At 34.1% G+C, this 27,727-nt stretch overlaps 2 protein-coding genes across 12 annotated transcripts; one reads left to right on the forward strand and one right to left on the reverse strand.

The window, feature by feature from the left end:
- Window positions 1-88: 88 nt before the first annotated feature.
- On the reverse strand, window positions 89-6,547 carry LOC126914145 (cytosolic carboxypeptidase-like protein 5). Of its 7 annotated transcripts, none has more exons than XM_050717664.1 (12): window positions 6,320-6,547; window positions 5,772-5,886; window positions 5,544-5,684; window positions 5,159-5,451; window positions 4,744-5,082; window positions 4,369-4,640; window positions 4,148-4,295; window positions 3,957-4,053; window positions 3,582-3,882; window positions 3,301-3,508; window positions 3,059-3,220; window positions 89-1,183 (listed from the first exon to the last, which is right to left on the reverse strand). In XM_050717664.1, the coding sequence occupies exons 3-12, from the start codon at window positions 5,656-5,658 to the stop codon at window positions 551-553; spliced, it is 2,568 nt and encodes an 855-aa protein (XP_050573621.1). In that variant the 5' UTR covers window positions 5,659-5,684; window positions 5,772-5,886; window positions 6,320-6,547; the 3' UTR covers window positions 89-550. The 7 variants fall into 7 exon arrangements, with proteins under 7 accessions (XP_050573621.1, XP_050573620.1, XP_050573622.1 ...); XM_050717663.1 differs by having other exon boundaries at window positions 5,772-6,013; XM_050717665.1 differs by having other exon boundaries at window positions 6,300-6,547.
- A 249-nt stretch (window positions 6,548-6,796) lies between these two features.
- LOC126914149 (glutamine--fructose-6-phosphate aminotransferase [isomerizing] 2-like) lies at window positions 6,797-27,595 on the forward strand. Of its 5 annotated transcripts, XM_050717682.1 has the most exons (16): window positions 6,797-7,344; window positions 7,490-7,918; window positions 19,629-19,736; window positions 19,922-20,011; window positions 20,161-20,304; window positions 20,576-20,742; window positions 20,969-21,110; window positions 22,444-22,467; window positions 23,332-23,352; window positions 24,352-24,506; window positions 24,587-24,826; window positions 24,902-25,100; window positions 25,172-25,416; window positions 25,495-25,650; window positions 25,754-25,882; window positions 25,969-27,595. In XM_050717682.1, exons 2-16 carry the CDS (start codon window positions 7,912-7,914, stop codon window positions 26,212-26,214), a joined length of 2,073 nt encoding a protein of 690 aa, XP_050573639.1. In that variant the 5' UTR covers window positions 6,797-7,344; window positions 7,490-7,911; the 3' UTR covers window positions 26,215-27,595. The 5 variants fall into 5 exon arrangements, with proteins under 5 accessions (XP_050573639.1, XP_050573640.1, XP_050573641.1 ...); XM_050717683.1 differs by lacking the exon at window positions 23,332-23,352; XM_050717684.1 differs by lacking the exon at window positions 22,444-22,467.
- Window positions 27,596-27,727: the final 132 nt, after the last annotated feature.

Below are 27,727 nucleotides of genomic sequence, written 5' to 3' on the forward strand. Positions count from 1 at the left end.
CTTTACATAAATAATATATCATTCTAAAATTTATATACGTACGCATTCACAGTAAGAGATACTATAGAATAGTATACAGTACTGTAATTTTAAATTAAATTAAATTAAATTAAATTTCATATAATTCAATTTAATCGTATAAGTATCATTAAATTGAGATGTTTTCACGAAATTATTTTACATTATTTTATGTAATACAAACATAACATCTTTAAATTTTCTGTTAGAAAAAATAAAAAGAAAATAAATATATCTCCACTTTTCTTCAACAACATGATAAATCATTTTTTTTCCTTGCGGCTACTAATTAAATAATTTACGTAATTTCCGTAATTACGTAATAAATATAACTTATATATATATTTTATGTTTAAAGTATTTGTCTAAAAGAATTTATAAAGCTGCAACAGATCGCTAAAGCATTAATTTTCTACGGCATCATGCTTTACGGGCTAATTTAGAATTCTGTTTGCATTTTCGTTACACAATAAGTTTTCAATTACTATACTACCTCTATTGATTTTTTCTGTTTGGAAGACTTCGACTTGTTTTATTCCTTTTTATGACATTTCTTCATTGCTTTTGTAGTTCCTCTTACGTTTTGCTTGTTGGACAAAAACAACGTTTTCGATGACGATTTTATCGTTTCCGGAACGTTGTTAGATGACTCACCAACTTCCGGTTTCCCTTTATTCACTTTCATAGAAACAATTTTTAATCTTTTCGCTCCGTGTTTTACAATTGCTGTTTCTTCGGAAGACAACGCCATCTTGGAGAATTTGTTTGTCGCTATTAATTTTTTATTCGCATATTGAATATCTCTTATTTCTGAAGAATCGTTGATACATCCAAAACATGAACTTTTCAAGCGATTCTCTGAAGTTTTTAAAAATGACTTTACGATACTTTTTGGTCCGATTACAGGAATTTTCGAACTGCTCTCGATATCATTAACGCATTGATTTTTTAGCGGCCTACGAGTTACAGTTTGTCGAACTTTTTTATTGTTTTTTATTCTTTTTACTGCGGTATAAAGAGACGTAGTACGACGAATGATGCATGGTTTTTTTACGAAACTTGTTTCACTCTTCATCGAGTTCTTTAACCCAACGGAAGAGTTACTTATTTGAGATTCAATGTCTTTTAAATTATAAGAATCTGAGGGTATAATATTATTATCGTCCTGTGAATAAAAGCGCAAATAAGAAAATAAATACAATGTGAGAAACATTATATACTAAATAACTTGTGAGAGAGAGATTGATTTGTTCTTACTTTCCTACAATCTTTTGCCCCACCATTCCTGATTATATTAGAGTAAGGAAAGGCAGAATAGCATTTCTTGTACAATAATGGATTCAACAACAGTTCATTCAACATTTTCATTTGATTTATGGTTGCAAACCTAATTCACATAATAGTTTATGAACAAAATGTTTAATGTATTAGAAACATATAAATTGTATGACAATTAATACAGTACTGGGACTAAGGAGATTACTAGGAGTAAAATAAAAATAAAGTAAATAAATTATTGCTAAAAATACTGTAGATTTATTAAAACAATAGGACATGTATATGTATTCATGTGTGTGTACATATATGTGTAGAATAGGATACATTAAAAAACTTGTATATGTGAATTTATACATAACACTCCTTTTGATCAGTAACAACACTTACATTAAGTAATGAGAAACATGACAATAAGTAGTATATAAGTTCTCTTATGCTTGTTAAGCATGGTAGCTTGATTTATATATATGTATAAATATGTACCACGATTCTTATATATATATATATATATCATGCTATATATGAGAATATATACAATACATATATTTATCTTTAATAGTAATTTTATGTGACAGTACAACACACATTCATACTTGTTTTCATAACAGACACATGTACTTTGTATCTTTTCCTTTAAAAGCAAGGAAGTACATAAAACAATTAATTTTATAATTTTGTCATTTTAAATTGTATGAGCAATAAACAACAAATTTATTACAAAAGACATTTACAATTATTGTCATTCGTTTTATTAATTACGAGATACTAAATTCTAGTTTAAAAATCTGCACATCTTTTTTTAAAAAGACTCCATCAGCCGGAGATTTATAGTTGAATCATCTAAATCACTATGTTCTGTTTTTTTGCTAAAGAAATAGATATCATTAATCACACATGTGTGTATTTCTTACTACTACTCGCATCCACAAAATAATTCACAAGTGCATGTAGTATTAGTGTAAGTGCACTTATCTATTGTCACCAGAAGCATAGTGCGTCAAAAATTGTCTAAAGAAAATAAAAAGAGAATATATTTTTCTGTTAAAAATATAAGCATTAGCATCGAATACTTTATATTCCATCATTTGGTTCTAATATAAAAGAATAAAAAATAGTACAGTCTTAAAAATTTCATATACTAAACATTGCATCATAGAAACATCATTAAGCGGTAAAAACAATGTATATACAGAATATGTATTTGTTAATATAATGAACGCAACTTTAGAACTGTAAAAAATTGCATTTTGTACACACCTTGTAATTAAGTTATATAATAAATCTAAAAAAAGGATAGAAAAACAGTTTTTCCGTAAACCTTTATATAAAAGTATACCAAATATTATTGTCATGCATACATCTGTATTAGATTGGAAGACCCATTAGTTCAACATAATAAAAATTTTACAAGATTTATATTAGTCGCATATTTAAAATATATTAAATACCTAATACATTACTTTCCTAAAATTTCTCATTTACAATATTGCAATATAAAATAAGGACAGAATTTTTCTACAATAAAAAGTTCATAATTTCGCACTATTGAATTAAGATAATATACAATTTATATGTATACAAAATCTCTCTCCCACATTTTTAACGAGTAACAGAATGTGCAGTTTATTTAGGCACTAATGTGTCTTGATATTAAAATGTATATGAAAGCATATCAAGTTAATGGTATTATGAATTAAGAGAGTACACACTGTCGTATATTAACAGCTGAAAATTCACTCTCATTATTTACATCAAAATTTACCTTATGTAGAGATTTGCCGTTTGGCGAGGAAACATTGTTCACATATGCTAATTTTAAATAAGACTTTACACCTCTTAAAGAACGATATTGGCTATTTGGCAGTCGACTGTTAGGATTATTATTTGTCAGGTCAAGAATTGAAGGACCTAATGCTGCTCCAACCTGTAAATATAGCCGGACGATTATTTGTCATCTAATTATTTACGAAAAGATTCTAAGTATATAATAGCGAAACATGTCACCGCTTCGAAAACTGCTGGAGTATACTTTGGTGGAACAAACATATGTGTTACGGTTTTGTTCACACCATCACGAATTCTTGAAGGTATTGAATTTACTAAACGTCCAGAATTATAGTTACACTCAAGAGTATAACTACGTATCAGTCCAGTGAGTTTATATACAGCTACTCGACCCGATCCTTCCCTTGACATACCGTCTCTCTTATCTCTAAAAATAAATTGTTTACATGAAATGTAAAAGTTAACATGCCATTGATCATAACAATAATAATAAGACGTACATAATATACATATTTCTTTCTGTAAAATTGCACGAAGTAAAATGAAAATTTGGATTGTTAATGGACATTAATTTTGGTAAAAGCATACACATTATTGTGTCCTCTGCGTTATCAAAGTAGTTGCCATACATGAAAACACCCTTTTTCGAAGCATGACCATGAAGATCAATATATAAATATAATCCAGAGTCTTCTTTGGGTAATTGTCCTATACCAATAGCTGTATAAGTCTTTTTATCAGACTTAAGTTCTACAGAATTATTACTTTCTTCTGCTTTATTACACACGCCTTCTCCTCCACCTTCACATAACGTGAATAAATAAATAAAAGAATTTTTCTGATCACGTTCAATAATTCAATTCTAAATATCGTACCCTGAGGTATGTCATCCAATTCTGTTTTTGGTGATGCACATTCCTGAAAAATTTCCGGTTGATCTTTACGCTTTTCGTCTAAAGACATAAGTGTTACCTATTGTTAAAACAGTTGGTTAATACTTAGTTTTTTTATATACGAATTAGTATGTGTTAATATTTGTATACAGGGAAAATTGTACTTTTTTTACCTGCTGGAGTAATCTCGTCGTTGTATCGCGTACTATATTTGCAATTGCACAAGAGGAATCAATAACAGTTAATGTATTTTCGCCGTTTCCTATACACATATTTGAAATCTCGTCCTCTTTTGGCAGCTGATATGTATGATGATAATACCTTAACAATAGTTCCATTTTCGTTAATTTCTTCATCATAATATTGAAATATTAAAGCATCATTGCTATTTTACCTTATCAAATTTCTTGCAGCATATATTGTTGGATGATCTTTTAAAGAAGGATTGAGATAGACTCTATTGAGATTTATTCCTCTAGTATCCATTCGGTAATGACCTCTAACTACACCATCAGGGTTGAGCATTGGTATCAATTTGAACACATAAAGGCGACGAAGATTAATTGCAATGTTATCATCGCGATTTACCAGAAAATTAAGGAAACCATTAAAAACAAAACTAGATGGTGTTTCTCCTGGATGGACTCTCGCACTAATAAAAATTACCTATATATATATACATAAGAATTTTAGTATAAAAATATTTCTTTTATATATCTGTAATTATAATTTTGTAACTTTTATGTAGGGTTTCAAATAAACTATATACTTTTTTATTCCAAAATTTAAAAGGTCTTTCCTCAGTTTTTTCAGGAAACATATTATTCAGTCTATCTTCTCTCTCCGCTGATATGTTATGAAATGAGCTTATTGTTATTAGATCCATTCTCCGTCCCTCTAAAGATTTTATTGCACATTCTCTATGATAATAAACATCATCTGCACATGTTATACTTCTCTTTAATATTCTTGCTTCGACTCTTCTTAAATAATTTTGTAGATCGGTGTAAGAAAAAGGGTAAGTGAATGCAAAATATGTTATAGCTTTTGGATTTTCAGGAGCAAAATAAACAAATGACAATGTAAAATCACTTCCTTTTTGATCCAACTGAAATATTGTAAATTTATATAGGAGCTTGGAAAGATAAAGAAGAATTACTATATTTAGACTATTTAAAATTTACAGTGTAGGTAGGTTTATCGCGAATCCTTTCCCAATGCAGATGACCAGGTACAACTTTAAAAACCGGACACATTCCTTGACTAAACATTTTAACTTGTTTATTCAAATTAATTATATTGAATTTTATATAAACTCCTGGAGTACTAGCTTTAACGCCGAAGTAAAACCATGTTCTGTTGTTATTTTGATATTGTGTTCCATGACAATCATGTTTTGTCCATAAGTTAAACTCATAATCTGTAGCATCTTCTGAATTAGAGCTTCTGCTTGATTTATTCTCTATTTCACATGCATCTAAAGATTAAACAATTAAACATGGAATTATCAATTATATGTTAATGCACATCATACATGAATGTAGGTCACTGCAGAAGATGGTAGTTTACCCTTTTCAAAAGTCTCTGGCACTTTTACTAGTTCAACTTTTGCTAAATTGGCTGAATCAAAATTATTATAAAATGAGAAACCACCACATATAATAGAGTCACCTGGATTTGCCATGATGTGTCAAAAGGTTATAAGGTTGTCTGTAAAATACTCGCATGAAATGTTTTACTCATGCATAAAGAACATAATATTTTGAAAGGTGTAAACATTTGTAATTGTATTCTTACTTTCTCTGATATTAAATGCAATTTTCTTCATTCGTAGCATTACTTTCATATTAAAAAAGTCATGTTTGACAGTTATCTCGAAATCGTTATGATTTCCAGTTAAAGAAAGTCCGCCCTTTATATTACGAAACAATTAATATATTTTCAGAATCGAGATAAACACCTTTTTACATTTATTTTCGCTCAAAAGATATGTGATACGTTACATTCACGTAATATTTCCACCAATACCATTGTTGTACCTAATGCAAACATGTTTACGACTTCAATAGTTTTCCCATATCTCGAATCTAATAATTATGATAGAATGACGGATGTCACTAATTTTCAATTGTTTTAAACTCTTCTTGACGTATTCAGTAATATGTTAGTAAAGTTTTAATCTTTGTCCATTGAATCACACTCGAGATTAATATGGAAATTCGCTTGACTTTCCAAAGTATTACCTTACCGTGGAAATCTATTTTTTCATTATACGTTATGTAACGTAACATTCTTTTTTAATTATTTTTTTCCTATTATATATACCTGAATTGAAAGAAACCTACCAAGGGCGTTTGAAATAATAATACACAGATATAACAAAATGTACCGATCAACGATTATTTAATTCAAAAAGAAATAGTCACACTCTAGTACAATGAAATACTATTTGTAACAAAACTGTGCGAATCAGTGAATATATAGGTGGGCTTTCTATTAACAATTATTATTGTCAGCATACTTTGGCACAGTACTCCGATTATTATGTACTTGTCTGGTCCTGTTAAATCATATGGCGCGAACAGAAATGCCCAATCAAATACTATCATCGAATAACTCGTAAATAATTGTGTGGATGTCTTACATGGTAACAAATATACTTTCTCATATTTAATTATGCATTTTTGATATCATATCACATATATCAAAATCGATGGTGTACTTAATAATATTTAAAATTAAAAATTAAAAAAATCTAGATACGTGTTATCTAAATTATCGATAGGTACAGTTACCGATAGCTAGCGCACTCTATGTTGCGTATTATTGCAGTCTGCAGTGTGGATAAGAATTAACTCAACAAGGGTCGATTGCAAACATTTCAGTGCTTCATTCATTCTTACAACGCATCGAACGTGTGTTTAATCTACAAAATTTATGTTATCATTTTTATAATAAAAGATACGAAGCTAAATGGAAAAGGCGATTCTGACAGTTCGTTCATTCATGATTCTTGAGTGATTCTCCGAGTGTCTGTTTTGAGATATTAGTTTAATTAATAGTTTTCACCGATATTATTTCATTCCTAATACACGTTCCTACGTTATATACATTCGTAAAGAGTTTGTCGCATGTATTGTTTGGGAAAATCACGAATTTCCGTGTTATTGTCAACGTGTCGAAATCCTTAGTTGTGATACGACATTATAGTCGTATGTACAGATCTGGAAACTCTAGTAGTAGGAGTAACGCTTTTAGTATCCGGAGGTGTGCTTTACAAATCAGCCGCTAGCCATAGCGCTGGGATCGATTTATTAAACTTTTACATTTAACGCCATCTTCACCATCCTTACCACTAAGGATAAAGAATGTAAACTAAACTACTTTTCATAACATAATTTAATTTATTTAAAGTAAATATACAGTATTTCATATAGTGCAGAAGAATTTTGTTTAAATAAACGTAGATTTACATAATAGAGAAGAGTTTTGTTGTACACGCGGTCGTGTTGTAGGTTTCAGACACAAGTCGCGCTGCACGACGAAGCCTAACAATTTGATTGAAGCGCCTTACTTGAGAAACATTTTCTAGCTCGTAAGAGTTTTTCCCTCTCTACTGAAGTTTCCAAAGCTGTGTTTCACTGTTGTATACTACTGTATACAATCATATACGTCAGCGTACAGATGATGCGTTCACTGTCAATGGTTTGGCCCAATAGCGTTGGATACACGTACGAGCCGGATGTAATTGTGATTGTACCCCATACCTATACGAAATCGCTTGTCATAAGAGGCAGAAGCACGCTGTAGTGAGGCTCAGACTGTGATTCGCAGTAACTCAGAGCAATACGAAGTTAGCAAGTGACATTCTGATCGCTTTCCACTTTACGTTTAATCCTATTAACTTACGTGGCGGGTATTCGACGACAGAAACAACATGTGCGGTGAGTAGAACTATGCTTTCTATTTGACGTTTCTTTTTCTATCATAATTCGATCGACGGATCATTCGATCAAAATGTTTCCACGGTGAAAGTGTACATCTGCATAAGCCCGGTTGAAAAGTCTAGTTGACAAGTCATTTGAGTGCAGAGTAACGTTTCAGCCTGTGTAAACGCGCCACCGGCATGTTTCTTCTGTAATACTAGTTGACTCAACATCTGGCACATCTAATATTCGCGTTTGCTGATCGAAACTTCGCCGTGTCGGTCAAAGACGAAGGATGAGTATTTAAAAGATTGAATGTTTGCTCGTCGGTAAATCGAGGCTTGTTATTACGCTAATATCAAGCACACGATGTATTGTAGTAACAACGCGGGATCTTTCGCGCGTTTCGAATTTCCCATTCCCGGAATTAAAGAAAGCGATAAACGGAGCGTAGAATTTTGTTTCTAACCGTTTCGCTGCTTTCAAGCAAATTTTTACAAAATGAGAAGTTATAATTTTTCCATATTGACAACTAATTTCACATTATGCTAGGATTATAGTATTAATTGTACTTTTGATGTATGCATATTAACAAATTATTATGTCATTACATTTATTAAATTCACGACGAAAATTCACTGATTATTTTAACGAAAGACTTTTTAGAAATACTAGACGCGATCTATCGGATCTAATATTTGCACAACACATTAGTATATTTTTCATTGATCGTTAAAATCTATTGGATTTGCATGAGGGCTGATCACAAGGCCGCGGGTCGGTTCAAAATTTTTATTTCGATAAGAAGAAGTGTAAGATAACGTCATTAAATACAAATGTTGTACGAATATAGTTATAATACACTGAAATCTATGTGACACACAGTAATCGTTATCACACATGATAAAGTGATAGTCTAAAAAAGTCCGAAATAAAAGAGAACAGAGTATTATATATATATAAAATATGCAATAATATATAAAATATGGATGATTTTAGTATTTTAATATCAGCGAACAAATAGATGGATTTTGGTGGTTCCTGAGATAAACGTACCGGGAATTTGCAATGCATTGGCATTCACCTGCGCGAGGGGAAATTAACGGTTCATATTTTTCGTGACAGCCTTGGGTATATCAATGTTTAATTATCTTCCTTTTATAAATTTGCCTCAAGTAAATACGTAGCTATCACGGTAGCTGAGTAATTTAAAAGTGCAAAGATTACAGAAATTGAGAAAAGAAAAAGAACAAATTGCTTAGAATTGTCCGAGGTTAAAAAAAAATAAGTTTTTTAAAAGATCTTCCTTCGCAGTTCCTTAAAAAAGGGTGTCATTTTTTGGAGCTTTTTGTTACTTCTTATCCTATTCATGAATATTTGATGTAATTGTTTACGTATGTTGATCGTAGCAATTTACCAGTAACGAGTTTTCTTTTTTTAATGGAAACGGTTATAACATTGGAATGTCTCCGAGTTTTAAGAGACGCCTTATCGTAAAGTCGCAGGTTCTACATTGTAACGCGACGAAAAATCATCGAAAGGCAGGACGCGATTACGAAAGATTTTTGCGTCACTCTTCTACCGTGTAATATGTTGTTTCTTTTTCTTTAATCGTTCACGTGTCACGGCGAAAGTTAGTCCCTTTCGGTAATCGAATCGAAGAAAAGAATTCAATACTCTCGTAACACTCCTTCTTCGTTAAAGGCTAACAATATCTATTCAATCATAAATTATCCGAAATTAATTGATTCATTGAGAGTCAATGTTGCATTTTACCCATTTCTTTTCGGCCGATTTACAATTTTACTGGACATACGACAAAGCCGTTGACTTTGTTGCAAATCAATATTCATGAGCGACGAATTAACAAATTTTCTAATTATAATATCACTGCCACGTCGTCTATTGATAGAGTCGTGTCATTTTTTTTTAATATTTTCAATTCTTTGTGCTATTATTAAAACAGTATTCGTATTTGAAAACGATATAGAGTCGATGAATATTTACACTCCAGCAGCGTGTCTTTAGTGTTTACAGGCTCGTCGAACGCTTCGTAGGTCGAATTAATTACAAAGCTTGGATTTAATTAAGCAAACAGCTCGACACACCGACAGAAACACGGCAGACGCTTTTTAACTTCGACTATAGCTTTTAGATAAATTTCTAGACCGATGTTGCCTTTGTCTAGCTTTAACAGGTTGTACGCTTCGTGGACAGTGCCAACCAATATTGTTCTCCAGGCACGAACGCGTTTCCCAGATACGCACCTCCATTTCCACTTTTCCTTCGAACGATCGAGCCACGATCGTGACTGGTCAACGACCTCACTGTTTACGTCTGACGCTTAATATCCTGCAATCACTGAGAAAAATTAACATATTTTTTACCTGGATGCTTTGGTATAATTTAGTATAATATATAATGTCGACTACTCAACTTTCAACTTGATTGAAATGAATTTGATTTGGTTTCGAATTAAATAAAATTTACTATGAAACTGCTATAAAATTTCTAATAAACTTTTCCAATTGCTTTTTCAATCTACAGGTACTTGATCATTTTTTTCAATTTATAAAAGGAATTTGGTTTTGAACGAAATAAAATTTAATATAAAACTTAGGAAATCGTTGATACAACTTTCCCAACCTTCTTTTCAATGTATATTTATTGACTGATTATTTTCGTCAAATCCGTGAAAGCATTAGCGTCCTTTGGTAGTATAAAAATTTAGAGAGACAACTTGTGACGTAACTGAAACGAGATTTTATTCCTCTAAAATTATTCAATAGCCATCAGGAGATCTTTGCTAAGAGAATTGCAACATCGAGATTTTTCGAAAGGTTGACTCGTTTGGTAATTACATTTAGGAATTAACTTTCCTCGAATCGTTGTGTTAAGATTGCGAGAAATGGGAGGAGTGTCGAGAGAGTTATGGCAGAAGGAGAAAGACTCTTCTCGATTACGGAATTGCGAAATCTCCGGTCACAGATTACCATCAACCACTTTGTCGGAGACTCGTGTAGGCGCTGGAGTTTGAGTTGGAGTAATGGAGTATGAAATATTAATATTTTTAATATATAGAACTTGGTTTTGAATATCGTTGGCGATTTACTTGCAAATTACTGAACTATACAAGATTCGACGAAGACCTTTAATATTATTCTGTGAAAACCAACAAAATAATATTGCAGAATTTCACGCAAATCTTCAAATTAGATCATCCAGTTTTTCCAAAAATATTCTTCCAAACGAAACGAGTAGCAATAATACTCCGAGTTGCTTTCACATTGTTTCGCATAGAGTTTCCACGACATCGGTCTTTAAAAATTTGTTAAGACTGAATCTATGGATCGCAAAGTTTGCAAAATTTCATCTGGACCCTAAGATTACAAACCACTCCGTGAAGACTATCAAACTTTATCCTATTTATCGTAATCTTACAAAATTGCACAATCTTATTCAAACTTCCAAATTCCCACAATTCCTACAATTTCCAGAATCTCCAAATCTAATAACGTTCCCCTAAAAAAATGCTTTCTTTTCCAGAGAAATCCAACTAACTGAAACTAATGATCGCTATTTATTTCCTTCCTTTATAATCCTCGCGGTGATTACCAAATGCCTGTTTCAAAACTGCATTCCACCAAATTACGGAAGCATATAGATGCCGTATTACGTTCTAGCTGGTAATAAGACTGTCCATGGAGTGTTGCAACGAGACAACGTGACTCAGTGCGAGCCCGTAACTCACGCTTCTCAAAGTTCATTGAAAGTTTACCGGAATAAAGTGGTCCACGTTTGCATGGCGTGCCGTGTATCCTTATAACGCTGCGTTTCGTCGACACCCGTGGTCGTACAATAGAGTCTAATCGAATGTGGTTATCGATACTGACACCGGAGTGTCGACGTGCCCGCGACCAACGACGAGTGAAAGTTCCCTGGTCGCGAATCTGACGCTGGCGTGAGAGGGTGCAGCGTTTTACAGGACAGTTACACGTGACATTTAGACGTGGCCTCGTGTGTATGGCACAAACACGTATATGTACCTATATATATATATATATGAACGTGGTATCATGTAGAGGAGAAATAGACTTGAAGAACGTAACGAAACGACCGATACTTCCATCGTGATCACAGTTTCTTAATTATTTAATATCACGATTAATTCGTAGGTGCAGAATTGATTGTGCATCGTAAGGCAACGCGAAGTAGTTACGTAAGACAATGTCTTAATCGCCTACATTTGCCGATTGAAGATTACCCGCATCGTCTGTTCAATGATCATTACCCCAGACTAATTAAGATTTCGTGGATTTTCTTAAGCGCAACTGACGGGTCTGACTGTCCGAATAAATCGTTCGTATTCTACTGGTAAGTTCACGCTGGCAGATGGTCGTCGACAGGAAACGTGCCGCAGCAAATCGCATCTATCGTTGCGCGGATTTGCAAGAAATTGCACGGATACTGATTGGTTGCGACACGAGTCCGCGGACAATTGTATATCAGCGTAGACTTAGCTTCAGCTAAGTCGTAGATTTTCCGGCATGTAAATAAACTTAGAATAGGGCTGAATTGAGGCGAGGGCAAGAGAATAAATATTCCGTCTTGCGGATGGAATAATTTGTGTGGGCAGTCGTGAATGTTTTGAAAATATTATTACATCCGATATAAGTATCTGAGAACCTTCCATTTGCTCCAAGACAAACGACTTAAGATCTTGCATCCTATGCTGCGTTTTTCTTAGTGAATACGTGGCTTTTTTCAAAGAACCACAATTTCCCTCACAATTAAACGGCAGGTCGAACCTAATGTTTAATTCAGAGTGACTACTTGATGTAGACGCAGCAGGATTTTCAAAACATTCGCGATTGTTCGCACAAATTATTCCGTTCATAAAACGGAATATTTGTTTTTTGTCTTTGCCTCAATTTAGTTCTATTCTAAGTTAATTTCCATGTCGTAGAAGCTACGACACTCACAGTACGAACGATCTATTGGTACAGTCAGACTCGTCAGTCACGCTTAAGAAAATTCGAGAAATCTTCTTAATTGGTCGCTATTTAATGGACGAACCTGATAATCTTCAATTGGCAACATATTCACTAAGACTTTGCTATATTTTCTACACGACAGAAAGCAATTGGCAAATGTAGGCATTGTGACATATAGGATAAGGTGAATTGCTTTAATTAACTACATCGCATTGCTCTACGATGCACAATCGATTCTACGCGTATGAATTAATCTGTAATTCCGATAAAAGTATCGGTCGTTTCATTCTTGTTATTTCATTTTTGAAATCTCTTTTTCTTTTTCACGATACGAGGCTGTAAAATAAGAAATAAGAGAATGTCTAAATAAATTCGTTATTTGCGAACGTGTGGAACAATTTCTTAGTTACTTGAAAAATTTCTTAGTTGTACTGTTCGACGAAGCAAATACGATAACAAATTTACTCTTCATCAATTTTTCAAAAATTTCAAGGCTGTGACATTTTTTCTAAAACAATCATATATCTTATTTATATATTCTTACACTACGTTAAACAACATATTCAACGATACATAAACATGTATAGTAACTACGTACTACTGTATACTATAACGGAGAAAAACGAATTAGAAAGATAAAAAATTATTAATTAATTGGCACGTTTCCCCAATGTCACAAGTATATGTACATTATCGATTAAAGATATAAATACTTCCGTCGATTTGTGCAATTACAATATGCAAATTTGGTCAAATGATCGAATTTGCACAAACGAATGACGAATCATACTGATTAGAAACAATTTTCGTACATAGTAGTTTGACGATTACAAAGGTCAGCTTCGTAATTGCATATTGGTTTTCAAGCTGCAATTTATTCATAGAATTTTGTTTTAATCTGGCTTAATTTTTGGCATATTTCGAACGTGTATTTAACGTAAAGATGTAATAAACCTGCGTAAATCAAGGCCGAAGTTTTATTATAAAACGATCTCCGACGAAGAACCGATACTTACGTTTTCAAGACACGACTGTCCTAATTATCGATCATTAACATTCTACTAGAACCATAAACGCTTCTTTTTTATTACTCTTATATCTCACATAATGATAAAATTATTTCATCGATAGATCATCTATTGATGCGGTAGAGATTTTGGAAATCTACTGATAATTTTTAGCCACGTATAGGCATATTATCATAATCATAAAATACGATATGCACGATTGTTGCTCTCTAGTATGATAAAGTCAAAATTTATCCAGATAATTCAGGCTTTTTGTAGCGATAAAATGGAAACGCTTTTTAAATGGAAAGATTCGTAACTTTCAGCGAGCAGCAGCGGTCAAGTTTCTTCTTATCCTCGAGTACTTTACGCAGGACTTGGCGAATCCTTTCTCCAGGCGACACCAGTTTACCTTTACCTTCCTCACGAAAATTCAAACGTGGCCTCGCCACAAGCCAGAACCTGATTTTTGTTTACGTCCACGGAATTCTAAGAGTAGAAATTTTGTTCGACTCACGACCAAAATAACCCGTTTACCCCCACAGGTAGGAATTCGTTTATGGTTCCCTCTTTCTACTTAGAATCACGTTGGTTTCCCTTTCACCCGTTTATCCGCTATTTCATTCGATTCGCCTGGCGAACAAATTGCCTATAAATTGCCTTTTCGTTCGTCGTTTATTTCCCAGGCTTAAGTGCATCGGCATTATTTCGATGCTATGTTTCTCTTTATCTATAGATTTTCATCGCAAGATTGCAAACACTTTTCTACTTATCGATACTCTATAACCGTTGAAAAGGTGAAAAATTCGCACATTGCGAGATTATTCGAGGAGCAATAACACAGATCGATTTAACGAAATTGATCGAGCTTTAGTTCGAGGGATGTGTTTCTTCGTTTAATGAATTTTCATTACAGGAGATTGAAATCATCTTATCACTGGTTATTAAACTACAGATATTTATATAAATTGATAGTTTCGTTATTTGTTGTCTTCCACAGTTGCATGAACAAAACGTTTCGTTTGTCATTACAGACGATATTTGGGTAAATTCGGAAATGGAATTCAAATAGAAATTTCCTCATATATCCTACGCGAAAAGATGCAAACCGCTCGAGTTATATGATCGATGATTTGTCGAACAGATCTCTATGCAGATCGTCGAAACAAAATCAAACGACAATAAAATAGCTACGTTCCAATTGCGGTTGCAATTGAAGAAGTATCCTAGGAAAGAATCAGCTATATCATGTGTCGAGGGATTTCAGATGGCTCAAGGTCTATGGAAATCAAGAAGATTGAATTAAAATCGCTTCTATATACCGTTAGTACGACTACTAAGCGACCTTTCGTTCATTTCCTGGGCCATTCGAATCGTTTTGTGTCAGTAGGTCGGAGAAGATCGGCTATTCCGATTATTCGTTCATATTCCAGTCGCTCGATTTCCTTCGCGAACACGAGGCGCATTTCGATTAAGGAGTTTTCCAACTCACAGCAACCCAAAATCGTTTCAGGAAGGACGTGTACTACGTGTGAATGAGAAGATTTGTTAAAGTTATCGTCGTTATAAAATTTTATATCGGATAAGGTGTGTTGTAACACGTAATGTCTTTCATTGTACATCATTGTAAGTTAAACACAGAAAGGGAGAAAAGTGGTGAATACCTGGAAGTAAATACTCGAGAATAGAATCGAATGAGGCTAAACCTATAATGCTCATCGTTATCGATCTTTTATCAGAAGATTAAACGCAGCAAATGATTAAAAATCGGAATAACTTCCGTCCGGCGATTATTTTTCTTATCCTGACAGCAACAAGACATGATATGCCACACGATAGTGATATAAAAAAATGGGCTTATAGGATGAAAAATGTAGAAGCAGTAATTACTTTCCGTCGTACATATTATCTTTGGAGTTTAGTGTAATTTTAAGTAAACTGCATGGCATGTTGTTTGGCGAAGGGGAAGGCCTCGCGAGATTAACAAGATCAAGCTTATCTCGATAAAAAATATTTTTTCGTTTCCACTATACCTTTCGCAAAGGCACTTCGTAATCTTCTTATTGTCATAATTTTTCCTTTCTATTCTTGGTTCTTTTATTGTACAAAGCTCCGCTAGGATGTTTCTATCAGGAAGTTCGCTTATCGACGATTGCAGAACGCAATCTAATCGTCACCGATCACTCGATCGTCTATTGTCAACTCTACGCAAAATCAAGTTACGTCTACTCGCCGATGTACTATACATACGCTCGCGATTGTTTCGCTTTTCGTAAGTTCCTCCACGGTGACAGTTACTCCGATCGGTGACTTTCTTTCTTACTTTACGTCGTTTCTGGTCGTTACTTCTCTCGCTGGTGATGGGCGGTAATTCAAATAATTATCCTTAATAATATTTTTCATCTTCTACATCCGTAACCTTTTAATCTTTCTTTTATTAAATATTCCATTTCTGCGAGGCTGACGCTGGCAACTCTGCTGCGAGTGAAATAAGACGTGTCAATGGGTGTTAAACATTCTTCGATATTTTCGCTATTTTACTCTGCGATCCTCCTATCGTGGCGTATATCTTTTATATCCGATTTGATCGAAGTATTATAGCAGAGTGTAGCTTTGGCATTATAAAGTGTATCTCGCGTTTCTCCTTTTATTTTCGATTGCCGTGATTCTCTGTATTACCTCGACGTGATGAAGATACCCAATTATCGATATTTTTATTGTTATCGTTAGGTTTTAAACATTGAACTATGTTGAATATGGTCGATTACGCTTGACAGAACTGTTTATTTTCAAAGGTGGAACGGGACGATCGTTAAATTAGCTACATGATGGCGAGGTGTAAGGTTCAGGACATTTACTACTTCTCGTAAACTTTATCACGGCCGCGATTTCCACAGGATTTCAACGTAGTTCGTTTCGCGATTATCGTTGTCGGAGGTCGTAAAGTCCGCGGCCATCGGTTTCTATCGATTCCAATAAAGAAAACTTGCTACAACAATCGATGTGGATCGATAAGAACAAAGTACCTGGAACAATTACTTTTTCGAATTTTTTTAATATAAACATAGACAATGTCTGCTCTCTTGTTCCAATATATTTTATCATATTAACGTGTTCCTTATTCTTTAATAAAACTTAATCGTTTCCACTAACGAACTAAAGAAAGATATAGCGATCGATTAATTCGGGTCTCACGCCAATCCTACATTTTCATCTATCAAGCACAACGTGTCAATGAAATACATTGTTTTCTGTTATATTATTAGTAGATACGTATTATTAATAAAAATATTTACGAAATTCCTTTGAAAGTGGTTTAATCATATACGAAATAGTTGATTGGAACTGGTAAAACGTCGAATGCTGCTTAGACCGCAAAGGATTAATTTTTGCGCGTTTAGAAGAAACTACAAATTCCAACTACCATTACGTGAAATTGAACCGTGAAAAACGATTAACGCGTCGATCATGCCACGATGGCTTTCTAAATCGAGGACGACCGCGCCATTTCAAACACGATACATACTCTTAAATTCCCGCGCTAAGACAGCGCGCAACCGATAAGGTTGCACATGGAACGATCGAATCGCGGATCGTGTATCGCTTAATGTAACTCTATACAATGTTGTCACGATTATCTATTCGAGATAAAAATATAAATTAAAAGTTTTATCGAACTTTGATGAACTTGCAATACAGTCATCCAATTTTTCTAGGAAGAATACTTGCTATCGAAGTTGTTGGCAGACTAAAACTTCAAATTCTCCAAATTTTACGTGATACGACATACAGTTTGACATATAGAACAATAAAAAATGCTAAGTAGACGATTCAAGCGGCATTTAGAATGCCTCAGATACGAATATGGGACGTTGGGCTGCGAGTAGATAGTTTCTTGTTGCGAACTACTCGTTCGTATCGTTACATATATAAGATATATATGTTAATATACGTCTTTCGACGGCGGGATAAACGACCACGAGAACATCTACGTTTACGTCTTTTTTTGTTTCCGAGCTTCCCAGCGATTTGCGAGTATCGTGTTACGGTATCTGATTTCGGTCGTGTAGCTACCTGCACAAAATCCGATATCCTATGTTTTCTAAACAACTGTATGTGCAATAATACCTAAAAAAAAAAAACCAAAAACAATGTGTTCCAATGCCAGACCAGCGACACTTTGTCGTCGTTTATGATATGTAGGAATGTATATTCGTTGAGTATCTCGAATGGAAATAAACAAAATATCGTGCATTCATCGTGAAGAAAATTGAAACACGGTATGCGTCATACATGCGCGATAGTAGGCTCTGTAGAAAACGCATCGCACGCGTACGACGCGTGGTAGCGAAAGGATTAACCTAATCATCGCTATCTACTTCTTCTTATATAGATTTTACGTAATATCTTTGGAAATTTCACGTGACCTTACGATCCCGAATCAGCCCTTAAATACAATCCATCGTACAATTAGCCATATGTCGTAACGTTACTACAACGTTACCGCGGTTATCAGTCAGAGAGAATCGACTGGCGTTATTCGATTCACGTGTTTCAGAAAAAGCACAGGATGCACGAACCAGAGAAATGGCGTTCTCTGGCATTGGAGAACTGAACGCGACGTTCTAACGACCATTTCATCCGGTCTCACGTATACGCGAGCTTTCCCTTTCACCTATAAGCGTGTATCTCGAATTATACCTGTTCCCACTTGCACGCCACTTCTCTGTGTGTACGTTTGTGTTCACGGGCGACGACTTTTTGCATTTTTGCAATGCCTCGCCAGGGACCTCGAACACGGACCTCTCTTGTATCGATACACGGGTGCTCCTTCGAGGCGGGGCATTCGGAATTTTGAGCCGATTCGAAAGTTTCTGATCGTATTGCTCGGATAACCGTATTATAAAGCGTTGAAAAAGCAGGAAAGAATGCGGCCTTTGTTATATTTGTTCTTTCCGTGATTAATTGGAAAATCTATTTCGAGTAGCTGAAGTAGAAAATGGTAGAAAGTAGAGTAGCCGATTGTTTCGTCCACGTTCTAATAATTTCAGATATAAGATCGATCGCCTATCTTGAATTATACGTCTGTAATTTTGGAAAAGAAAAAGAAACACTGTGGCGAAAATTTCTTGCGATTTGGCTACATTTCTATTTCGTTCCTACGAGTTACGACCATTGCGAGCGTGGGAGTTGGTATTTAACGAGAAACCTTACGAATTCCATCGACGTGATTTTCAGTTTGAACTATATTCAGAGTTCATTGAATATACACACGGTGGAGTACTGGTTTTTGACGAAGAAAGCGAACTGGTTAATAAATCGAATCGTTTCCGCGTTTTATCGCTGTGGTGACCTTCGAGCGGTGAACGCGTCGCGGGAAAATGTCGAGAGGTTTAGAAAAATGCTGTATCGTCGAATGTATCGTAGTTCTATCGTTCTCTTTCTCTTAGAGAATGGTAAGAGAACTAATGGAAAGGCTGATTAACCGTCTATTTAAAATGTTACGTAGCTGTTGAGTTATTCATTTCACTTACTAATCCCGAAGTCTAATAGTCTGGCAACATGATCGGAGGTATCGAAACGCTGCTAAAAAACTCAGCATTATATTACAATTGCAAGCATTGCAATCAAAAGCATTTAATTATAATCAGTAATTTTCTAATACATTGAACTTTTTTATCCCACATATGTGGAGGAATAAATGTTACGTATTTGCTTTTTGTACAGGAATCTTTGCGTATCTCAATTATTTGACGCCGAAGAGCAGGAAGGAGATCCTCGAGTTGCTGGTTGGTGGATTAAAGAGGCTGGAATATCGAGGCTATGATTCGGCAGGTATGGATGAATCATCGATCGTATTGCCGAAAATCTCTTCTTGTAAAAGCGATATTTTATCGAGAAAAAAATGTCAAGAGGCCTAATTTCAAATTCGCCGTAAACTTTCTGTTTCTGGGAATAGAAAGCTACTAAAAATTCCAGTAAAGAAACTCTGTCTCGATACGTGTTTTATTTGCTTTCAGGTGTCGCCCTTGATAGCGCCGATGGCAAGGATATCTCGATTATTAAAAAGCAGGGAAAGGTCAAGGCGCTCGAGGAAGAGATCTTTTATCGTAAGTATATACGATACTACTTTACACGTTTCACTTACATTGTAATGACATAGCTTAACATAATGGATGACAAAAATTTGTTGAGGTAAGTATAACGATGAAATTATTTCGAATAAGATCAGTTTCTAAAATTCATTATTTTTCTACAGGTACCAATATCGACTTCGAGTCGAAGGTTTGCAGCCACGTGGGTATCGCACACACTCGTTGGGCGACTCACGGTGTCCCATCTGAAGTAAACTCGCATCCTCAAAGATCCGATATCGAACATGCTTTCGTTGTGGTGCACAATGGTATAAATATTATCTGATACTTGCAATTAATGGTTATCAGTGAACTGCGGAAATTTCCACATGTTTATGGGAAATTGAAAATTGTATTATTCCATATAATATCTATAAGTCGAAGCAGATTGCTGTTTATTGTAGATTTTATTTCTTTCGCAGTTGTACTTATAACATACTATTACTTGTAGAATTATAATTTGGACGAACGTTTATTATCTAAGTCTAATTATATGAGAAATTGTTCCTGTTTTATTCCAAAGTCACGTTATTTCTAAAGGTATCGTGACAAATTACAAGGAAGTGAAGACGTTGCTTCACCAAAGAGGCTACAGCTTCGAGAGTGAAACCGACACGGAAGTAATCGCTAAGCTTATCCACCACCTCTGGGTACAACATCCGGGTTACTCGTTCCGTGAGCTAGTCGAGCAAGTTGTTCAACAATTGGTAGGTATTCTCGACGACAGCTGACGCACAGTCTGCGAATGAAGATTGTTTGAACAACTGTAAATTTTATCACTTTGTATTAGCTGTAATAATGTCATTATCGGTAATAATATTAATGATAATTTTCGCGATAAGATAGGGAAACAATTTGATATTTTTAAAATTTTCAAGTAACACGCGTATTATGTATTTACATAATTAAGAGGAGCAAAAATTAAAATTGTAGGAAGGTGCGTTTGCACTGTGCTTCAAGAGCAAATATTTCCCCGGTGAATGTGTGGCGACGAGAAGAGGATCACCGTTGCTCGTGGGTATTAAGACAAAAACGAGATTGGCCACCGATCACGTGCCCATCCTGTACGGAAAAGGTAAGCCGACGAACGTGAACGGACACAAAGATTGACACGCGTCTTAATTGAGGTATTAGCGTGTTAAGCGGAGAAAGGTATACAGAGATTTGGTAAATCTTAGAAGAGATCACAAGGCTATTTTTGGACGCTCGGACGCCGAGAACTACTCGATTTAAAGTGCTGTCGATAGCGTTGGTATGAGCGGTGGAAATATATACGTTGTTGATAGATACGCTTGTTGATTTATCATTTCCAAGGAGAAGGCGAAGCAGAGTTTTCCTTTAATTATTAGTAGATAATCTACCTTTCTTTCTCCTGGCAAGGAGATTGCTATATGGTTATAATAATTGCGCTGAAAATATTCTCAAAGTAATAAAATAAAGCTCTCTATAGTCTTTTTACGTGTCAAGTGTACGGACTAAAACCTAAGGTATATTAATAGCATGTATCTTCAATCTATAGCTTGTCTACTTTTTAAAGTAATTAACGCGTATTTCAAAGGAACATACTAAGACGCATCATTACATCGTCATCCTTTTCCTATGTTTCTCTTCAATGTTTTCAATAACGTAGTGCTGTATTGAAGTAGATTTATGTCGGACAAAGAGTGTTGTTCAATAACAATGATTAACATACAAATGATACTAACGCCAGAGTATCTTGTTTACGCTGAAAATATCTTCTAAGAAGTATTTAACACGGCGTTGGATATTTGATTTAGTTTGGTAGCTGCTTGCAACCGAGCAATCAATGTTTTAATTCTGAATAGTACTGTAAATCGTCGATTATCCGAATTAATAGATAGATTTACTCTGATTATCAAATTTTCGCTCTTTCTGTATGTTCATTGCATAAAAGAGTCCATGGAAATCATAACGTGAAAAGTGTGTTTCTCTAAAATAAGTATTTTGATGGTATACATAGTATATGTATTAAATTATTACGATATCGGTGTAAATATAACTGTAAAGTTAATACCTTTTAATGTGATCGTTGTGTATAATAATTGTTTACATTATATTACTGCAATATGTTAGGATAAGTTCTGTAGAATTTCAAATACGTGAAGTATTTTGTATTTTTGTAACCGATAAATTTTCGGATAATCGGCGTTTCATTATATTTAATATTTTGTTACATTTAAGCATGTTTAGATAGCATGTTGTTTTGTTAAATAGTGTTGTTAATATTTGTTTATTAAAGTTATATTTGTTATTTGTTTCCTTGAATATCGATGAGACAGTCATCTGCATGTATACTTTCTCGGTGATGAAGTTTTACATAGATACTATATGATGTTTCTTTTGCATGAACACCAATGGTTATGTTCTTCAACTTTTCGTCTCAACAGATGAATCTCCATGCGTAAACAAAGGTATATACACTACTCTACACTACTCTACACTTATCTTATTTCACTCTCAACTTCGGACCTTTTATTCTATTTCAATCTAACAGTCCTTTAAGTATATCTTATTGTCTCAAATATAATTAACAATTTTAAATGATCTCGCAAAAGGTCCATTGTTTGAGAAATGCATGCAAACTAATTTTGCTTTTTATTTCTCATATTTGTTTTATAAATTTTCTCGCGACATTATTTTACATGCTATGATTCTTATAAATTGAATTTACTTTTTAATAAAGAATCCTTTACAAACGATATTTCGTTCTTTCTTTCTAACAAAAGTAATATACATTGGCTTTTTCTTATTCGCTCAATTATATTTGTACACAATATTACTCGACTACAGAGAAACACCATGAAACATCTGTACCGTATTAATCATTCTTTGAATTGCTTTGAAGCATAGCGAACCAACAAGATAATATGGTCAAATTCATTCAAATCAAATTTATTTTCATTTCAAATATCTACTCGACAGAAGCTTATGCATTCGTAGCTTTGTGATTATACATACATGTTCGATTCCGTAGAAAAGTTTGGGAAAAGATGTCCAATTCATTGCCTCAAACACTTTTTAGTAGAACTTATTAAAAAAAAAAGAAGAAACAAAAGAAAATATTATATTTTGAACATCTTCTCCTAAATTTCCTAGAAAAGCTAGATTTCGTAAACGAATCAATCATGGAACCAATATATTCAGCGCGTGCATCATGTTTTCTTATTTTTTTTCCACGTTCGTCACTATATTTTGTATTGCTATTGTTACTGCATTACTTGTTTGCTAATTGTTTTGTTTTCTTTTTCGTCACCCCCGCATCCAAATTTGAGCAGAAGGTGAAGCGCCCACTCAAGGTAATACTTTTACAGTCATATATATGTCTCTTTCTCCTTCTGCTTGCCGTTAATTCATCCACATCCACGCTTCAGAAAAAAAAAGACAAAAATTACGCTACGTGTTTGACAAGCACGAAACCGCCTGGGATCGAATCGCAATACGCTTGTATGCTGTGGAATTTAAAGAAACGGCACATGCCTCACTTCGCTTTTCAGTACGTATAAGCAGAATGCGCATTTCTTTCAGTACATGGAAACACAGCAGTTGCAGACAGGGTAGAATATATAATACAGTATATCTAACACAGCCCAAACAAATCTTCTTTTTCTTCTTCCTGTAAAATTGTTTATTAAACAGGTGATTTTTCTCCTCTAAGGATATCCTTTAATTAAACTGTTTATCGAATCCATCGTCATGCGGGAGTTGTTTAATGCCAGTCGTCATATTTTAATACGGTTGCGTTGTATACACGTTAACAATTGTACTTTTCCAATCGCTTTATTATTACAATCGTCATGGTCATGTTATAAGTTAAGCCACTCTTGTTATCGTCGTTCCACGAACGTATACATATTTGCTCAGTGTCGTCCGTTGATTAGAGGTATACAGGAATAATTAATGGCGTTGTTGTTAACAGGGATTGATTTATACGTATTACTTATCATCTTTCCGGCTAACTTGGTGTGGGGCTTGTAAAGACAGGAAAATGGCACGGGGCAACTATAATCACTGATATTTCTTAACCTTCTTTTAATCGTTCTGATTGCGTCGTGCTATTTTTGGTATATCAGCCACGCGTCTTATTCAAGTTTTGTATATAAATGTGTAATTCTAATTTTAAGTTGAGGTTCATTCAACTCGAATTCCGTATGATACCATTAGTCAGGCTAATCAAAGATGACGTGTATCATATTGGATTCGTGAATATATACGATGTATATATAGTAAGAATAACGGATAATTATCTATTAATATGTTTCAATGGCGAAAAAATATTAATTTGTACCTTTGGACAGATCATCGTCCACATGGTCGTACTGAACTTCCGGTTATACCACGCAGTGAAAGTACTTCTAAATTTCAACCCTTGGAGGACAAAGAAGTCGAATATTTCTTCGCATCTGACGCCAGTGCTGTGATCGAACATACAAATCGTGTTATATTTTTGGAGGTGAACATTTTATCCTATTATTTACTTACTAATTAATATATATTTTATAACTCAATGGTTTCAACTTCCTACGATATTAGGATGATGACGTAGCCGCAGTGAAAGAGGGTGCTCTCAGTATCCATCGACTCCGTCGATGTATGGACGATCCCCATGCAAGAGAAATTACTACCTTAAAGATGGAAATCCAGGAGATCATGAAGGGTAACTATGAATATTTCATGCAGAAGGAAATTTTTGAGCAACCTGAATCGGTGGTGAACACCATGAGAGGACGTCTGAACTTCAGAGATAACTCCGTTACGTTGGGAGGCATCAAGGTAAATTCTTAGAAATTTAAGCTTACTGTAGTTTCTCGTTGATAGTCGATATTGATCTAACGAGTCCTGTACTAGGATTACATTCCTGAGATTAAGAGGTGTAGACGTCTTATGCTCATTGGTTGTGGAACAAGCTACCATTCTGCTATTGCTACCAGACAACTTTTGGAAGAATTAACTGAACTACCAGTTATGGTCGAATTGGCTTCTGATTTCTTAGACAGGAATACGCCAGTGTTTAGAGATGACGTTTGTTTCTTTATCTCACAGTCTGGTAAGATATAATTAATTTTTTTTTATCTATGTATATGAAATGTCATTCACTAATTATTGCTTGCTTCGTAGGTGAAACAGCAGACACATTAATGGCTTTGCGTTATTGCAAAGGACGTGGAGCTCTGATTGTTGGTATTACCAACACGGTAGGCAGTAGTATCTGTCGTGAATCACACTGTGGTGTTCATATAAACGCAGGTCCTGAGATTGGTGTTGCTAGTACCAAGGCATACACTTCCCAATTCATTTCTCTTGTAATGTTTGCTTTAGTTATGAGTGAAGACAGAATCTCCCTTGGTAGTAGGCGTCAAGAGGTATTATTAATTTCTTAATCAACTTCATTATACATTTTAAACAATATGTTGCAATATGTAAACCTGTTTATGCAATAGATTATCGAAGGATTGAAAAATTTGGATAATCTCATTCGTCAAGTTCTCCAACTTGATGAAAAGGTTAAAGAATTAGCCAAGTCTTTGTTCCAACATAAATCTTTGCTGATCATGGGTAGAGGATACAACTTTGCTACGTGTATGGAGGGAGCTTTGGTACGTTGTCTATGCTTTAAATATTATATCTTTTAAGTTATTTCTTAATTCTTTTTGTTATATTTATTCTATTTGAATAAATTTATTTCTCTCCTGTTTATAGAAAGTTAAAGAACTGACATATATGCATAGCGAAGGTATCATGGCAGGTGAATTGAAACATGGTCCACTAGCGCTCGTTGATGATTCAATGCCTGTGATAATGATCGTCATGAGGGATCCAGTTTATGTGGTAAGTAGAACTCGTAAACTTTCTCTTTCCTTACGATTACCTAACGTACAAAATTCCGAACGTAATATTTCACAATTACTTTTCAGAAATGCATAAACGCCTTACAACAGGTTACGGCCAGAGATGGAAAACCGATCCTTATCTGTGAGGAAGGCGATGAAGAAACGAAAATGTTCGCTGATAGAATTCTCGAAGTACCCAAAACAGTGGATTGTCTCCAAGCAATCCTTGCAGTCATTCCACTACAATTGCTATCTTTCCACATCGCGGTTCTTCGCGGATGTAACGTCGATTGTCCGAGAAATTTAGCGAAATCGGTTACGGTCGAATAAACATCAACCTACATTCATTAAAGATTTATTAAAACGCAGCATACCATGCTTGGTTGTTAACTTCAAATTTCAGCAACTTATTGCGAAAATATCGTTATTATAACTGCGTTTATCCATTACGAAAGATAGGAAGAAGACAGACAGAACGATTTTTGAAACACGCCGTGATATTCTCGTGATAACATGAAAATGGTCATCGACTATATTTAATACGTTTCTAAGTACTTAGTAATTATAGCTTCGTATTAGAATATGAGCAAAATAGACTTAGCAAGTATTTAGGTTAGCTATTTGGACCATCGTTAGTCTTTATACATAACCTTACGATAGAAGACGAGTACTTTAAAAAAGAAAGAAACTCAACGAAAACGTTCCTTACGTGGGATAACATTAATTGAATTCCCAGTGACCCAAATGCATTTAACGGTTGTGTATTCATATCAATCGGTAAAATACGAAAGAAAGAGTGTAACGCTTTTCAGATCATAAGTCAATTGTGATTCTATCTCCTTATAATCAAGTTGAATAAGACTGCGGTAGAAAAAAAGAGAAATTGTTACTGTATCGCGAACTTGTGCTCTATGACGTTTACATGTGGTTACTCTGAAAAGTGTTTGTATGCGTGTGTATGTGGCTGTGTGTACCTCATAAATCTCAATGTAAATGAAAAAAGCAACCATAATGTATTGAGAGAATTAGATAATTGACGAAAACGAATAATTTATGGATACGATGATCGTCACGATATTCACTTTATAGTGTTTGTCGTATACTTTGAGAAATTTATATTTTGTACAGTATTTAAGAGAGGAACAAATATGAAATTTGATATCTTACCTTCCACTTTTGTTATGGAAGATACATTAACAACTTATACGTGAATTTTATTACCAATGTGATACATTCATGTTCAAGTTAAAAAGAAATTGTTGTACAAAGTTGACTTTACTACAGAACAATTTTTCAGTTCTATACAGTAAAAAATCCTCGTCTTATCTCTTAGCTGTAGAAAGTTTATTCGATCCAAATATAATCATGGAATAAGTGCAAATATTATATGAATTACTTGAGGTGTTGGAAAGGAAAACACGATCGTTTATAGTTTTGCCTATAAAGATATGTAATAACTTCTGCAATATATCGAGCGATAAATAAACTCTAAGGAAATATAAATAATAAATAAATAAATATATATATATACACACACACACATATATATATATATATGTTATTCATATTAAGTTGCTATAATATATGTTGGACAAAAGAAAATGCACATTTAACAAATATATAATTTTTTTTAAACACGTCAATGGCCATAATTGAAATATAAATGTATCTAATAAATTGTTAAAGACAAATATACAAATATTTAGTAGAACATTTTATATTTATATCAACATATAATTGTGCGTGTAATATATATATACAATATTATGTTACGGTTTTAATATGTTTTGGTTAAAATCGAAAGACAAAACTAATATTCGTAAACCATGTACAAGCTCGGTTG

This window comes from Bombus affinis, chromosome 3, assembly GCF_024516045.1.
Source record: "Bombus affinis isolate iyBomAffi1 chromosome 3, iyBomAffi1.2, whole genome shotgun sequence".
Classification (NCBI taxonomy): Eukaryota; Metazoa; Arthropoda; class Insecta; order Hymenoptera; family Apidae; genus Bombus; species Bombus affinis.

Excerpts from the sequence above, each read along its gene's own strand:
- LOC126914145 (XM_050717664.1), bottom strand. The coding sequence starts at position 5,658 with ATGGCAAATCCAGGTGACTCTATTATATGTGGTGGTTTCTCATTTTAT. Across the intron at positions 5,083-5,158 it reads GCGATAAACCTACCTACACT|TTGGATCAAAAAGGAAGTGA; the intron begins GTAAATTTTAAA and ends ACAATATTTCAG. Across the intron at positions 3,221-3,300 it reads CTCCAGCAGTTTTCGAAGCG|GTTGGAGCAGCATTAGGTCC; the intron begins GTGACATGTTTC and ends CTATATTTACAG.
- LOC126914149 (XM_050717682.1), top strand. Across the intron at positions 19,737-19,921 it reads TCGAGGCTATGATTCGGCAG|GTGTCGCCCTTGATAGCGCC; the intron begins GTATGGATGAAT and ends ATTTGCTTTCAG. Across the intron at positions 20,305-20,575 it reads TTTCGTTGTGGTGCACAATG|GTATCGTGACAAATTACAAG; the intron begins GTATAAATATTA and ends TTATTTCTAAAG.